Genomic DNA, 15,339 nt, shown 5'->3' with positions numbered 1-15,339 from the left:
GGGAAATTTAGACATTGTATGAAGTTTGCTCATCTCTTCTTGATATGTTACTCTTGCAGCGTTCAGCTCGTGAATGATTACTTTCACCCTGTCTGAATCAGTAGCAGTGGCTTGCGAAAGCACAGGATGATACCGAGAAATTCTCAGGTGAAATTTGGTCTGACAGGTAAATATCTCAAAGGTACGACATTATGCAGCACAAAAAACACCAGAGCTTGAATATATCAGTTGAACCATAATATGTTTGTACACAATGTTTGTATATACATTTATCAAGTAAAAGTGAAGTTACTATTATTGCAGTTGAAGAAAACAAATCACATCTTTCACACCATGCGCCGCACAAATTATACTTAACAGATCTTTGACCTCTTGTACTTGTCCTTAATCATTTTTCAAGGACAGAACAATCAAGTTTAGTGAATTGATATTCATTCCCATTTGCATCTGATCTTATGAGTATGTTTGAACTCATAGGTCAACACTAAGCTCCCATCTAATCTTTTTAGCACGAATCGTTCAACAAGCACATAACAACCAAACTTTTTCCACAAATCACTTCCAGTATATGTCTCCATTCTAGCAACCATCACTTGCTTTTCGTTCCCATCAACCCACCCTACTCGTTCTTGCTCCCACTTCATTCTTTCAATGACCACCAAACTTAGTCCTATCCTCGATTGCAATCCCATTTCACTCATAACCCAAAACCACATTATGTTGCGAGCCTCATCTCTATCAGACACAGCATCCATCCAAGACATCTTGACAAGTTCAGTAGGCAGTACAACACTAACAGACACTGAATTACCGCCTCCCACTTCAGCTCTTTTACATGAATATATCCTCTCCCATTGCTGTTCTAGTGTTATTTCATAAAACGTCGACCTTTCCATTTGTTCCTTTAGTGATCCCTCCACAACAAACATGAAAGGACAATACCATTTTCCAACTGTCACTGACTTTGAATGCTCGGTAGATAAAGGGAAATAAAAATCTGGAAGCTGAGATCGGAGTACTGAATTAAGGCCATCTGCCTCACCTATCATAATCTTGGTTTTCGAGTGGTTGATCCTCCATCCTTGTTCCCTCAGGAACTTAGGAGGAATACCCTCAGGATGGACAGACCTTGCAGAAAAGCGGCTAGTCCTTGTTTTGAAGATTTCAAACAGTTGATAAATGTTATGGGGGTCGAGCTTTTCTGGTTCTTTATCTGTTATGCTACTGCAGAACAGACAGCAAGTTTCTGTATCTTCCTCTTTTGAACTTGTGCATGCCAATCTATACATTTCAGAAAAAAAAAAAAGTAGCTTATCAGCTGGTAATATATATAACTTGTTGAAATACAAACGATACAAACAGCTTGTTTGGATAGCAATGTTAGAAATTTGAGGGAAAGTGAAGAGAAGGAAAGAACAGGAGCCAAATCAATGGAAATAGATCCATGCTTTCCCTCAACTCCCTCCCTTTCTTTTCTCTTCAAAGCCTCACATCCAAGCTTATGCATGTAAATTTCACCCCTAAACAGGATCAAAACCATGCCATATATAAAACAAATTTTCGCATTCTTCTTACTTTAAACACCCTTCTCATTTGACCTTAAGTCTATATACTTACATTTCAACTTTTATGTTGTTGTGACAACCAGGGCAAAAGCTTAATGATCATTCATGCTATAAAACAGCACTTGATCATGATTGTTAATCATAAAACTGACAATTTGGTGATATTCAAATACAGAATGGAACTTAGCAAATGTCATTTAAATGCAGAATACTCTGTAAAATGTTGATCAATAACATAGATAATACAAGGAACTTATGAATCATGATAGATTATCTTCTTATAGTATGTCTAAAAGTTTATTCTAGATTATAACCTAACCAAATAGATTAATAGTAGTATGAAAACCTTGTTAACTTACCCTTTGCAGTTGCTATCTGCCATCATCACATAGTAGCAATTCGAAGACAAGGGTTGATTGATGATAGGTATGAATAAGGCCTTATGCTTTTCAGTATGATCACCACTTGGTCCGCCGGATGAGTAAGTGTAACATACTGTAAGGATCCTGTTTTGAGGAAAAGGCAAGTCCTTCAGTAACGCCTTAGGACCGGAAATTGAGTGGACACACTCAATATCTTCATCAGTCTGAAGTACTAAATAGCCAGAACCTGGTCCTTCTACTGGGGGTATAGACAGCAACTCAGGATGACTCCTGTATAGAGAAAGAGGTCTTGTCACGTACATTTCAATTAAACTCGATCTAATCAGTCTTGTATTCGTCGATTTTTCTATTTTGCTGACAGATTTCTATGAAAAATTTACTTATGCAACAACTGTTTGAAATTGAATATATATGTGATTGATCATTCAAAGTTGTCCAACCATATACGAAGTAATAACAAGCCACTAGTTCATTGACATATATTCATTCATCTGTGTGTGTATATCTTTTTCATGCTAGATTTTTTTATTAAGTACATTTTGTTGTTAAATAAAGGGTTGAAGTTGGAATGTTATATGATAATAATAAGTCAGCTTAACTAGCTTACATGTACTGATGTAACATAGTAGAAGCCTAAAAGTTTGTATTGACTTTTTGATGTATGAAATTTTAATTTGCAACTTGAAAAGTATATAGATATGAAAGATTGAAAGCTACATACATATAATATGGTAGAATGGTACTTCTGATTTAAAAAAGAATTTTAATTCGATTAAAATATAGATATATTGATCTTCTCAAATAGAAGGTTTATACAACAGGTTTAGTCACCCAAATCATATAATGCTAGTTTTAAATAAACCCGACATTTACGTTATTTCACTTACTTGAGATGACTTAGGTCTATTGTATGACTACCTTAGCAAAAGCATATAAAAGAAACTCACTAGATGCATGCATGATTACTATTAATGATAGTAACAGCAAGAAAATTCAACCAACATAATACATGTCTTTCTGTCTTCAAATTTGTAAAACCAATTACATTGTCAGTGGTACAACAGACAGCATAAGACCAGTCTTAGACATTTTACAGAAAGACAACTTCTTCCTTAGACCTTAAGCCGCAAGAGCTTTTGTTCTCTGACATGCTTTTACCTTAGCAAATCTTCAGACACACACTTTATCCTTTTTCATAATTATGTTTTTTCTGATAATCATAATTCTTTAAGTCATAATTTAAGAGCTTATACTATAATGCTGTCCAGCATCTATGTGTATGCCAACCACATCTTTTTTTGTTCTCACCGAAATTTTTACTTACTTTTACACCCTCCAAATCATATAAAGATTGGCAAAAGTCAAAATATGATTTCGAAATGCTATATTGACCACTTACTATCAAGTTGTATCAAGACGGAATTTGATCTCAGGCTTTGATCGAGTATTAGCACGGAGACTTTACTGTTAAGATGGATAGCATTAACACAATCACAAATGATAATAATGCTAAGAAAATCTTTGACATGTTTCAAATGCATGGATGTCAACTATCTTAGTCGATTAATGTTTTGAGGGTGGTGCCTGAAATCAAATTCCGTTTACATCATTGTCTAATTTGTCTTTGTGGCTCTATGTGTACAAACGAAAAAAATATAGACATATGTTTGTATCTAAAATTTGAACCAAGTGTTGGCCTAAGCAATGCAATCTAACTATGTAATAAGTGAAATATGAAAAAATAAGTTCATGAAATTCTTGCACAGAACAAGCATGCATTCACAAGATGAAACAGGGGAATTAATGATAAAAAACAAAACCATTTGATTGTTGATGGATATAGAATATAGAAACTAGGAAATAAACAAATGATTTACATGAAGAACACTAATTATTCAAGACTTAAAATCATGATCATCAAATTTAGCAGAACTATTCTGAGGCCTGAAAAACCATTTCCAAACCTTGTTATTCTTTCTGCATTTCTTCAACTCCCTTTCCCTAACACTACTACTAATCCTACATGATCCCCCTCCATTGTTGAAGATCTCATGCCCCAAAACATCCCCTCGAAACCCGAACTCCTTCATCGATAACCCGAGCCCGTTTCGCCTCATAGCAGCAAGATCAGGCACCTTTACATGATCTGATGATGACATACTAGTACTATCATTCAGTTTCAAATCTATAAATGCAGGATCATCAGAACTCACAAATTCAGTCTCCTTTAATGAAAATATATTACTATTCTTATTTGGACCAACCAAATTGGAGGAATCACAATAATCAAAGTTGCTAATTCTTGCTTCAGATTCACTAAAACAGCTTCTTTTAGCAGAATCTAACATGAAATTTCCTGTACTTACATTAGAAGCTCTTGCAGCAGAATAAGAAACAGGAAACCCTCCAATTTCATCAGTATCATAAAACCCTCTAAAACTGCTAAGTGATCTTGATCTTGAAACCCCATTACACTCATAATTCTCCTCATTAATCTTAATCTGATTAATCTTGTCTCTTTTCTTCCTAAACAACCTCTTAATCTTCCAGAACTTTCCTGCTGTTTCTGATCTCTTACTGTCATTCAGAGCAATGCTGCTGCATCTTTTCAGATGGGCTAATTCATCAGTAGTGTTTACATTGCTGTTTTGTGATGACCTTTGCTCGTGTTTCGGTTTCGAACCCGAAATCTCAGGACCACCCTTCTTCTCATTCTCAAGCAAGAATGAGATTCTTCCAACATCAGAGGAACTCGAGTTAGTAGTTGAGATTATATCAGAACAAGAACAAGAAGTTATCTTTTTTTCTCCACATTGTTGGCAGACTAACTGAACTAGTCTATCAGTAAGACAATAAGCACAAATTCCACCAGAAGAAGAGGATGAAGTTGGGTGTTTTTTGCAGGGAAAATCTGGGAATTTTTCATCAAAGCAATCTCCATTGTTATTATATGGTTCTAGCCCTCTTTTTCCCCTGTCTTTCATGGTTTGTATGATGAGGAATTTACTATTTTGGGTTGTGAAACTGCTGCAAATTGGAGTATTAGGACAAGATTTTGAAATGGGTTGTTGAGATTTTATGATCAAAAAGAGGAAAAGCAAAAAGACAGAGAATTTGGGGGTTTTAACTTTTAAAGTGGAAAGGAGAACATGAAAGGGATAGTAGAGTAAAACAGTGAATGTGGTGTTCTTAAACTTATTTTTGTCGAACTTAATTTATTTTAGCTATATATGGTGAAATTACTTTTATCTATAAACATTAATTTTTTATTTTTTGTTTTTTATTTATTTTTTATTATTTTTTTTGGAAGAAACAATTAGTACCAATTTTATTAATCAAAACAACTTGTCCATTAGAGCACAAGGAGAAATTATAGGAGGGCAAAAATTCTCCCAAACTTATTCAACAAAATCAATAGTGAAAGGTACTAAACTAACAAGCTGATGAGGTCGAAATTTATGTATTAACGAATTCCTTTTATTTAAGAAATTTTTCCTACTTTTTATCATGTGGTTAAGTTAAAAGATTATGATAGTGTTTGATGATATATAAGTATAGAGTGTATAAGAAAAACAATATCAAGAAAAACAATATCAAGTAAGATTTTTAACATAAATTTTTAACAAGTTACTTAAAAAATTACGAGTATTTTCCATATTTTGTAAACTAATAAAATTAATTATTAGTAAATACTAACTACATGGTAATGTCAGTGGGTCGGATTTTAGTAGAGACCTGTCTCACATTCACATATTCACCCCAATAAGTTATGGATGGTGAAGGGTTGAAGGTTAGGTGGGTGATCAATGGGGGTGGAGGTGAAGATAAAAATCATACCTATCTATCATGGATGGTAGGGCGGCGGTAGATTTTAAACCAACCCATACCCGTCTTGTACCTATTACGCTAAAAATCTCTTGGCTTTACATATATACCTGAATTTATTTCTAAAAACTAAATTTTTTGTAAACAATGCGAGTATAAGTGAATGAAATGCAAGTACATCGGTGTATTATGTTTTTAATTTTTTTTGTAGTTATTATATGTGTTGAATTTAAATTTAATTTGACACATGAGGTGGATTTTATTAGAGCAGATAAAGTAGGTGGAGGGACGGGTAATGGATGGTGCAGTGGTACGAGAATAAGTTTTTTTTTTGTTTTATACTTGGTGGTGTTGGGGGGGGGGGGGGGGATGGGATAAGTTGTTTTATCATAAATAGGGTAAATTGCTATGAGACTGCTAGAGATGAGGATAACAAATTGAGGTGGAGATGAACAGGATTGTCTTAAACATCTTAGATCGAGGTTTCTGTACTATTTACACAATTAGGCCTCTAAATAAAGTTGTTGTACTCGTAAAATTTAACATAATATTATTTCTTTTGCAAATTGAAGCTCTAAAATTTAAAATCAACCAATAAAACATACATGACAAAACATTCAACAATTATTAGAGCTAAAAATGTGTACAGCTTATGTATACTACTCAAGCAATATACAGATATGTATATTAGAACAATAATTACCTAGATAAAGATGTTAAGTAATGATGATTGGAATAATAGCATACAAATACAAATTTATTTATCCTGGTGAGAGTGCACAACATACATGACAACAGTGTATACTGTAATAGCATTACTAATCGATCCCATTTCACAAGGCCACAACATGCATGAATTGGTTTGCATGAGCAATTAAGCAGCATAGCATAGCATAGCAATTAGCAAGCATTCCAAGCAACATTTTGCGTGTGGGTTGAAAGTTAAATTAAAGTGACATAATGTCTTGTCTATTTATGAGAAAGAGACAACACCTCATCGTTGTTCCCCACATAGATAGGCTACGTAAGTACGTACTACTCCGTATATTATGCTTATATTCCCGAACAAAGTTTTCAACATTCACTGTAATGTTCAAGTATCTGGTTTGCAAATACTAAATTAAAAAAATCGTGAGGATTACAGTCATTCTCATTATCTATAAAAGAAAATTTCAAGGATAACAGTAATTTGCAAGAAGAAGTAGCATTTTTAATTATATTTATATAGGATTTGATTTATATCATGTCATTGCATAAATACTTTGTTATGAGGAAAGTTTGTCAAAAAAAAACTTTTATATTTACCATTTTATGAGAAATGACCTTAAATAAAATAAAATAAAAAGGGCGCAAAAAAGGACTGTATAAGTAATTCTGCTTGTGTGTTGGGACCTTCACTCCTTTTTCCGGGAGTTGGCCCACTAATTTGGCGTTGACCGACATGTGATTGGCACGTGATATTAAAAAATACAATATCCTCTTTATATATTACTTTGATTTTCAAGCAGGATATATTGCTTATTTAAGGTTTTGGGATCATTATGAATCTTAAGGATTCAATTTGATGTTAAAATTGGCAAAAAAAAATAAATAAATAAATAAATAAAAAAAATAAAAAAAATCTTGGTCTTATACCAACTCATATCATGCATATTGAGATATTTATTGACACTCAAATGAGTGAATCCATTAATTTTTTGCCACCTTAACTTGGATCCTTAAGAGCCAAAGTAGCCCGAAACCTTTAACTATAGGGTTAAATCTGTTTATATACCAAGTTTGTTTTCAACTTAATTAAGCTAAAACACTTCAATGAAAGCACGATTTACTCCGTTTGGCAAAATGTAACTACAGGGGTAGTTATTAGTTGTGATAGCTATCTGGATTTGTACTAATAAATTAATACTTCATAATTTGCTAGGTGTAAGCGTGTAGCATTCAAGAGGAGGGTCTTCTAAGATACTCCGTACTTTTTATTTATTTTTTTTGTCTTTACACGGTGAGATACGAGGGGTGGGGTAAGGATCGAACCTAGGTCACTCCTAGAAGAGATCGATGGAGGGACAAATCATCCCTACCTCCACTCCTTGATCTTCCTAGGATATTTTTCTTACCTATCAACTAAAATGTATAATTAAATATCAACTTCTTATCAACATTATATAAATAATTAAATACTTTCAAGAAGAACATGATCTCCTAGCTAGTGATGCAATAAAAGGAGTACTTTTATCAATAAATAATAGAGTTAGATAAAAAAACTACTACATTGACGAACTGTAATGTTAAATTTATTATTCATTAATTAATTAGTTGATAAATCAAGAAGATGGATCACATTGCACTAATTAATAAAGCTTTTTCATCAGATCTATACTAATATATTAAAAGGCGTTCCTAAGAAAGTCTATGTGCCACGTAGCCCCCTTCATTACGCCACATCATCTACTCAACTTCTTATTATGCCATGTCACCCACTCAACGCCACGTGGCTCTACCTTCCATATATTTTTCATTGCATGTCATGCAAATAAAAAAAAATGTTCTCCTCAAGATTTAAACATACAATCTCTATTTCTAAAGTTGAGCATCTTACCACCAAGCTATAGAATATTTCATGTTACCTTTTGAGACAAATATTAATGTATATATCATATTATTTACAAGAAAAAATTTAATGAGTCGGGCATCGTTTGGGCCCAAATACTAGTTAATCATGATACAGGATCGTAGGGGGACCAACGAGTTAGGTACGTGCTATGTTATCTTCCTCTTAATTTCATTTATTTGATATGAAGTACTTCAATTCATATTAAGTTATTTGATTTTTATTAGTCCTAAACTTATTTTATTTAAACTTATTTTAATTAATTAGCCCTTATTTATTTTATATTGTTATACAAAGTGCTGATAAATTAGGGTAAGGGTCTGTTCACATTTACTTAATTTCAGTTTAGTTCAGCTCCAATCATTTCAGTTCAGTTCAGTTCAGCTCCAATCAGTTCAGTTCAGTTTAGCTCCTAATTTCCCTCTCTCATAAAATATTCAGCTCAGTTCAGTTTAGCTCCAATCAGTACAATTCAGTTCAGTTCAGCTCAGTAAATGTGAACAGGAAGTAAAGAGAGAATGGAATGACTTTGTATTGCTTGATTATTATTAATCAATAGGTAGAGTATTTATTAAAAAAATAATAATAAAAAAATAAAAAAAAAAAACAAAAACAAAAACAAAAACAAATTTCTAAAAGATATATTACCATAATCATAAATCCTAAAAATATATCTTCTAAATAAACCCAAATACATTATTCTCTTAATGATATCTACGGAAAATATATCACATATATTAACCGTTATGATTTGGTGGGAGTTACGGAGTATTTCGTTAGTGTTATAGGGTTACGCGGTCAGTATTATAGGGGTTATTTGGTCGGTGTTATAGGGGTTACTCTTCAGTATTACAATTGTTACTCAGTCAGTGTTAGAGGCATTATTTTGTTCTTTTACAAGTTCATGAGTAGAGCAATATTGAACGCAAAAGGGTATAAAAAATACAATTATAAAAAAGTATAAGTTGAGAGTAAGGCGTAGCTCAAATTGTTAAAGCTTCTCTCCCGATTACAGGTTACGTTTATTTATTTTATGTTTTTCTTAAAAATAAAATAAAATAAACTATTGGTAGGGCAATCTTCAGGTAGCTGATGCACGTTTGTGCGTCTGACAATTGACATGATGGCCATAAATTACAGGATCCGCACGCCCAAGAACCACGCATGATCCTATGCTAGTCTCGTTATTGAAACGTTGCAATCTAACAAAACTACTACGTATGTATGATCGGAGTATTTTCTATGAATATGTAGTGTTAATACGGAGTAGTTACTAATTAAACTTCTATTTTTAAAAAGCAATTTTTTAAAAAAAAACAACTGATTCATAGTAGTAAAATTGTTACAAATTTATCCTTTGTCAAAAAAAATAATAATAATGTTATGAAATATATAGAAATTAGAGGATTAAGAGAAGAAGGTAATAAGAGAAGTATTACTACTTTTATGTATTACTCTTGGTAATATTTTTGTGTATCATACAAGTGAAATTACATGGCTATTTATAGTAGTAAGAACCACTATTACATTGTGGGCTATAACCTTAGAGGGTGGCAATTAGAGTTGGCTACTACATTAAATGCAATGAAGAAATTGGAGTGTGGACATTCACACCTTGACTAAATTAATTAACTCTTAACACTCCCCCTTGAATGTCCATACAGAATAGGGTATATGTTGCCTCGTTAAAACCTTGCTAGGTAAAACCCTTTAGGATAAAGGCCATAGCTCAGGGAAAAGAGTACAACAATATATTACTATATGCTTTAGTGTACTGCCTCATTAAAAACCTTGTCAGGAAAAACCCATTGGGATAAAAACCTGATCGAAGGGAAAAAGAGTGCAGTGCATATAATGCTCCCCCTGATTTTAACATAGTTTATGAAGACGACGCATCCCAATCTTGTGGACCAACCGCTCAACACTCTTCGAAGGTAGGGACTTAGTAAACAAGTCTGCAAGATTATCAGATGATTGGATCTGTTGGACATTTATCTTCTCTTCCTTCTGCAAATCGTGTGTAAAGAACAGTTTTGGGGATATATGTTTAGTCCTATCACCTTTAATATATCCTTCAGTTACTTGTGCGATACATGCAGTATTGTCTTCGTAAATGATGGTTGGACTTTTAGTTACTTCTTTCATCCCACATTCTTCTTGGATATTGCCGATCATTGACCTTAGCCATACACACTCACGTCCTGCTTCATAAAGGGCAATCAACTCAGCATGATTTGATGATGTCGCAGTTAAGGTTTGCTTTGTTGATTTCCAAGAAATTGCAGTTCCACCATAGGTGAACAGATATCCAGTTTGTGACTTGGCGTTTTGTGGGTCTGATAGATATCCAGCATCTGCATATCCGATGAGGGTGGCATCTTGCCTTGATTGATAAAACAAACCAAGATCTTTTGTTCCTCGTAGATATCGTAGTAAGTGTCTCTTCGTTGGTGCGTTGCTAAACCTAGCTAACAAATTCACAGAAAAAGCTATGTCTGGTCTAGTATTGTTAGCTAGATACATTAGAGCCCCAATTGCACTTAGATATGGTACTTCAGGACCAAGGACATCCTCGTTTTCCTCTCGAGGTCTAAATGGATCATATTTCATAGTCAAAGACCGAACAATCATCGGGGTGTTTGTTGGGGTCGCTTTGTCCATGAAAAAACGTTTTAACACTCTTTCGGTGTAGTTAGACTGATGGACGAAAATACCATTATTTAAGTGCTCAATTTGCAATCCAAGGCAAAATTTAGTTTGTCCAAGGTCTTTCATCTCAAATTCTTTCATCAAGTATTTTGCAGTTATTTCAAGTTCATTTGGGGTTCCAATGATATTCAAGTCATCAACATAAACTGCAACAATTGCAAACCCTGATTGTGATCTCTTAATGAAAACACAAGGACTGATTTGATTATTCTTGAACCCTTCTTTCATAAGGTATTCACTAAGACGATTATACCACATCCTCCCAGACTGTTTTAATCCATAAAGTGACCTTTTTAATTTTATGGAAAGTAAATGTCTAGGCTTGTGGTTTACTGGTAATTTTAGTCCATCTGGGACTTTCATATAAATATCTGTATCGAGTGACCCATATAAATATGCGGTTACTACATCCATTAATCGCATCTTTAGTCCTTCTGAGACTGTCAAGCTTACCAGAAATCTTAACGTAGTTGCATCAACTACGGGAGAATATGTCTCCTCATAATCAATCCCTGGAATTTGAGAAAAACCTTGGGCTACAAGTCTTGCCTTGTATCTAACAATTTCATTTTTCTCATTTCGTTTTCTCACAAATACCCACTTGTATCCAACTGGCTTTACACCTTCTGGTGTAAGGGTTATTTTTCCAAACACTTCTCGTTTTTCGAGTGACTTTAACTTTGTCTGCATTGCCTCTTTCCATTTTGGCCAATCATGCCTGCAACGACATTCTTCCACTGTTCTTGGTTCACTATCATTTTCGTCAGATGCCATTTCAATTGCAATGGAATATGCAAATATTTCATTTACGATAACATCATTTCTATTCCAATAATTCCTGGTAGAAACAAAATTTATTGAAGTTTCATTGTTATCGATGTCATGGTCATCTTGTTCATCCCCTTTCGGATTATCATCTTTTTCTCTATTCTCATCTGTACTTTGTCTTTCTTGACCTTCTGTAAGGGGAATGTTGTTGATCTCATCAGGTCTTTTTAATTTTCTTGGTTTAGAGTCTTTTGAACCAAGTGGTCTTCCACGCTTTCGGCGTGCTAGAGATTCATTTTCAATGATCTTATCACCAGAAGGAATTTCAATTCGTGCAGGGGCATTTTCAGCTGGTATATGTGATTTTGTCACTTTCTTTGCATCTATAAATGCATCAGGCAGCTGATTTGCAATGCTTTGTAAATGAACAATTTTCTGAACTTCTTGTTCACACATATTTGTTCGTGGATCAAACATTGACAATTGTGTTGCATTCCAAATGATTTCTATTTCTTTCTTTCGTGGGTCCACTTTCTCTCCCCCCTAAGGCTGGGAATACTGTCTCATTGAAATGACAGTCGGCAAATCTGGCCGTAAATAAATCACCGGTCATTGGTTCAAGATATTTAATTATGGAGGGTGATTCAAACCCAACATAAATTCCCAGCCTTCTTTGTGGACCCATCTTTGTTCGTTGGGGTGGAGCAATAGGAACATACACCGCACAACCAAAAATTTTTAGATGTGAGACATTAGGTTCTCGACCAAAAACTAATTGTAGTGGTGAGAACTTATGATAAGCAGTTGGTCTCAATCTAATTAGAGTTGCCGCATGTATTATGGCATGACCCCAAGCAGATGAAGGCAATTTTGATCTCATCAATAATGGTCTTGCAATCAATTGTAGTCTCTTAATTAATGACTCAGCGAGTCCATTTTGTGTATGAACATGAGCTACTGGATGTTCTACAACAATTCCAATCGACATACAATAATCACTAAATGTTTGGGATGTAAATTCCCCAGCATTGTCAAGCCTTATTCTTTTTATTGTATGGTCTGGAAATTGTGCTCTTAGTTTAATAATTTGAGCAAGGAGTTTTGCAAAAGCAACATTTCTACTGGATAAGAGACTTACATGTGACCATCGAGTTGAGGCATCAATTAATACCATAAAATATCGGAATGGTCCACATGAAGGATTAATTGGTCCACAAATGTCTCCTTGAATCCTCTCTAAAAATGTTGGAGATTCAGTAGCAATTTTGTTCATAGATGGCCTTATTATTAATTTTCCAAGTGAACATGCAGAGCATGTTAATTCATCTGATCGAGGGATTTTAACATTCCTAATTGAATGTCCTACTGAATTTGCTATAATCTTGTGCATCATTCCTGTACCAGGATGACCCAAACGATCATGCCATAAATTTAGCAGATTCTTATTATCTAACTTCTGGTTAGATATCGAATTTATTTCAACTGGTCGTATATCTATATGATATAACCCTGAAGAATATGCTGGCAATTTCTCATACACATGTTTCTTGCCATGTTTTTCTGCCGTGAGGCATAAATATTCCTTTTGATCCACTATCATTGTTTCTAAATGAAAACCATTTTGACGCACATCTTTAAAACTTATAAGATTTCTTCGAGATTTACTCGAATATAAAGCGTCATTAATGATTAATTTTGTTCCATTTGGGAGTATTATGCAAGCTTTTCCAGAACCTTCTATTAGCTTGGCTGACCCAGAAATGGTATTAACATTTGCTTGAAATAATTTTAACTTTAAAAAATATTTTCTATCCTTCAGAATAGTGTGTGTTGTTCCACTGTCCAAAAGGCATTGAAATTTGGAACCAACTTCGGGCAGATCCATATCTTCATAAAATAATAAGTATAAGATTAGTTTAAGATAATTAAACTGGACTTACTTTATTAATGATGAAAAATTAAAAGTACATAACTTGAACATGAAAAAAAAAAACATACAAGAAAAGTACATAATGAAAACATAATACATATCATAGTAATTGATGAATTATCTAAACATGATTATTCTCTCCAAAGATAAATTCACCACCAGCTTCACCATTGTCTATGTGGAAATCAGACACATCAAGGCTAATTCCAGGGACATTTTCTTCATTAACATAATTTGTTTCGGCATGTTTTTCTTTCCCTTTAATGGAAGCCTGGTATAGTTCTACCAGATGTTTGGCCGTACGACAAGTACGTCCCCAATGTCCAGTCATGCCACATCTATAACATGTGTCTTTTCCTTTTGTGGTGGCTTGATTTTTGTTTCCTTGTTGATGCCCCCTTTGAGTGTTGTTTCTAGGGGGAAATTGGCCTCTACCACGGCCATAACCACGTCCACGGCCACGTCCGCGGAAATTTCCACGACCTCTGCCACGGTTATTATATTTTCCACGTCCACCTCTATGAGCAACATTTGTCTCAGGTGGAGTTGAGCTTTCTACAGCATTTGTTTCATTGAATGCTTGAGACCCAGTTGGTCTTAGGTTGTGATTCTTCAACAGAAGATCATTATTCTTTTCAGCAACCAATAATGTAGAAATAAGCTCAGAATATTTTGCAAAGCCTCTTTCACGGTATTGCTGTTGCAATACAATGTTGTTAGCATGGAATGTAGAGAGTGTTTTCTTTATCATTTGCACGTCAGTGACTGGTTGATCACAATATCTCAATATTGATACGATTTTATATAGTGATGAATTATAATCACTGACAGATTTAAAGTCCTGAAATCTCAGGTTTGTCCACTCAAATTGTGCTGAAGGAAGGAGTACCCTTTTATGGTGGTCATATCTTCCTTTCAGGCTATCCCATAGTTCTCTGGGATTTTCCACCATTAAATACTCAGTTTTCAAACTGTTATGTAAATGATGCCTTAAGAGAACTATAACTTTTGCTTTCTCTTGATCAATTGGAACTTTAACTTGAGCAGGGGCATCTTTTTCGTTTCCTGGGATGGTAATTTCTTTGATTGTATGTTCCAATCCCTGAGCCTTCAAATTCATTTGGGCATCAACTGTCCATTCAAGATAATTATGTCCGGACAAGTCTAATACGTCAAATTGTCTTTTCATCAAGTCTCCCATTTTAACTACAATCAAATAGGTAATTATTATTAAGCCAATTAAGCAAGTGATAATTAAAGTAATCAAATTGTAATCATAATAATAATCCATTTAAAACATATTTGCTTCTCCCCCTTGGGTTATTATTATGATTTACATAAAGTTAAGCTAAAATTAAACATGATAATTACGTTAATTAAACAACGACAACAACAATAATAACAATAACAATGATAATAATAACAATAACAATAAATACTACTACTATCACTACATCACTGACAACAACAACAACAATAATAATAATAATAATAATAATAATAATATTAATGACATACATTAATGATAAAACAAAAGGAACATTTATTATA

General features: G+C 33.9%; 2 protein-coding genes across 2 annotated transcripts; both read right to left on the bottom strand.

Moving 5' to 3' along the window:
• Positions 1-431: 431 nt before the first annotated feature.
• LOC145600402 (uncharacterized) lies at positions 432-3,037 on the bottom strand. Its single transcript, XM_081656300.1, has 3 exons — positions 2,994-3,037; positions 1,925-2,218; positions 432-1,281 (listed from the first exon to the last, which is right to left on the bottom strand). Exons 1-3 carry the CDS (start codon positions 3,035-3,037, stop codon positions 432-434), a joined length of 1,188 nt encoding a protein of 395 aa, XP_081512426.1.
• Positions 3,038-3,843: 806 nt separating this feature from the next.
• Positions 3,844-4,932, bottom strand: LOC145600401 (uncharacterized). The gene has a single exon (XM_081656299.1). The coding sequence runs from the start codon at positions 4,930-4,932 to the stop codon at positions 3,844-3,846; it is 1,089 nt and encodes a 362-aa protein (XP_081512425.1).
• Between the last annotated feature and the right edge of the window lie 10,407 nt (positions 4,933-15,339).

This window comes from Chenopodium album, chromosome 21 (assembly GCF_948465745.1).
Source record: "Chenopodium album chromosome 21, dcCheAlbu1.1, whole genome shotgun sequence".
Classification (NCBI taxonomy): domain Eukaryota; kingdom Viridiplantae; phylum Streptophyta; class Magnoliopsida; order Caryophyllales; family Amaranthaceae; genus Chenopodium; species Chenopodium album.
This window is presented reverse-complemented; position numbering and strand designations above follow the sequence as displayed.

Bases quoted from the DNA above. Each gene is read 5' to 3' on its own strand.
- LOC145600402 (XM_081656300.1), bottom strand. From the start codon at position 3,037: ATGTCTAAGACTGGTCTTATGCTGTCTGTTGTACCACTGACAAT. The intron at 2,219-2,993 runs GTAATTGGTTTT...TTCTCTATACAG, and splicing joins TCTGTTGTACCACTGACAAT to GAGTCATCCTGAGTTGCTGT. The intron at 1,282-1,924 runs GTAAGTTAACAA...TGAAATGTATAG, and splicing joins GCAGATAGCAACTGCAAAGG to ATTGGCATGCACAAGTTCAA.
- LOC145600401 (XM_081656299.1), bottom strand. From the start codon at position 4,932: ATGAAAGACAGGGGAAAAAGAGGGCTAGAACCATATAATAACAATGGA.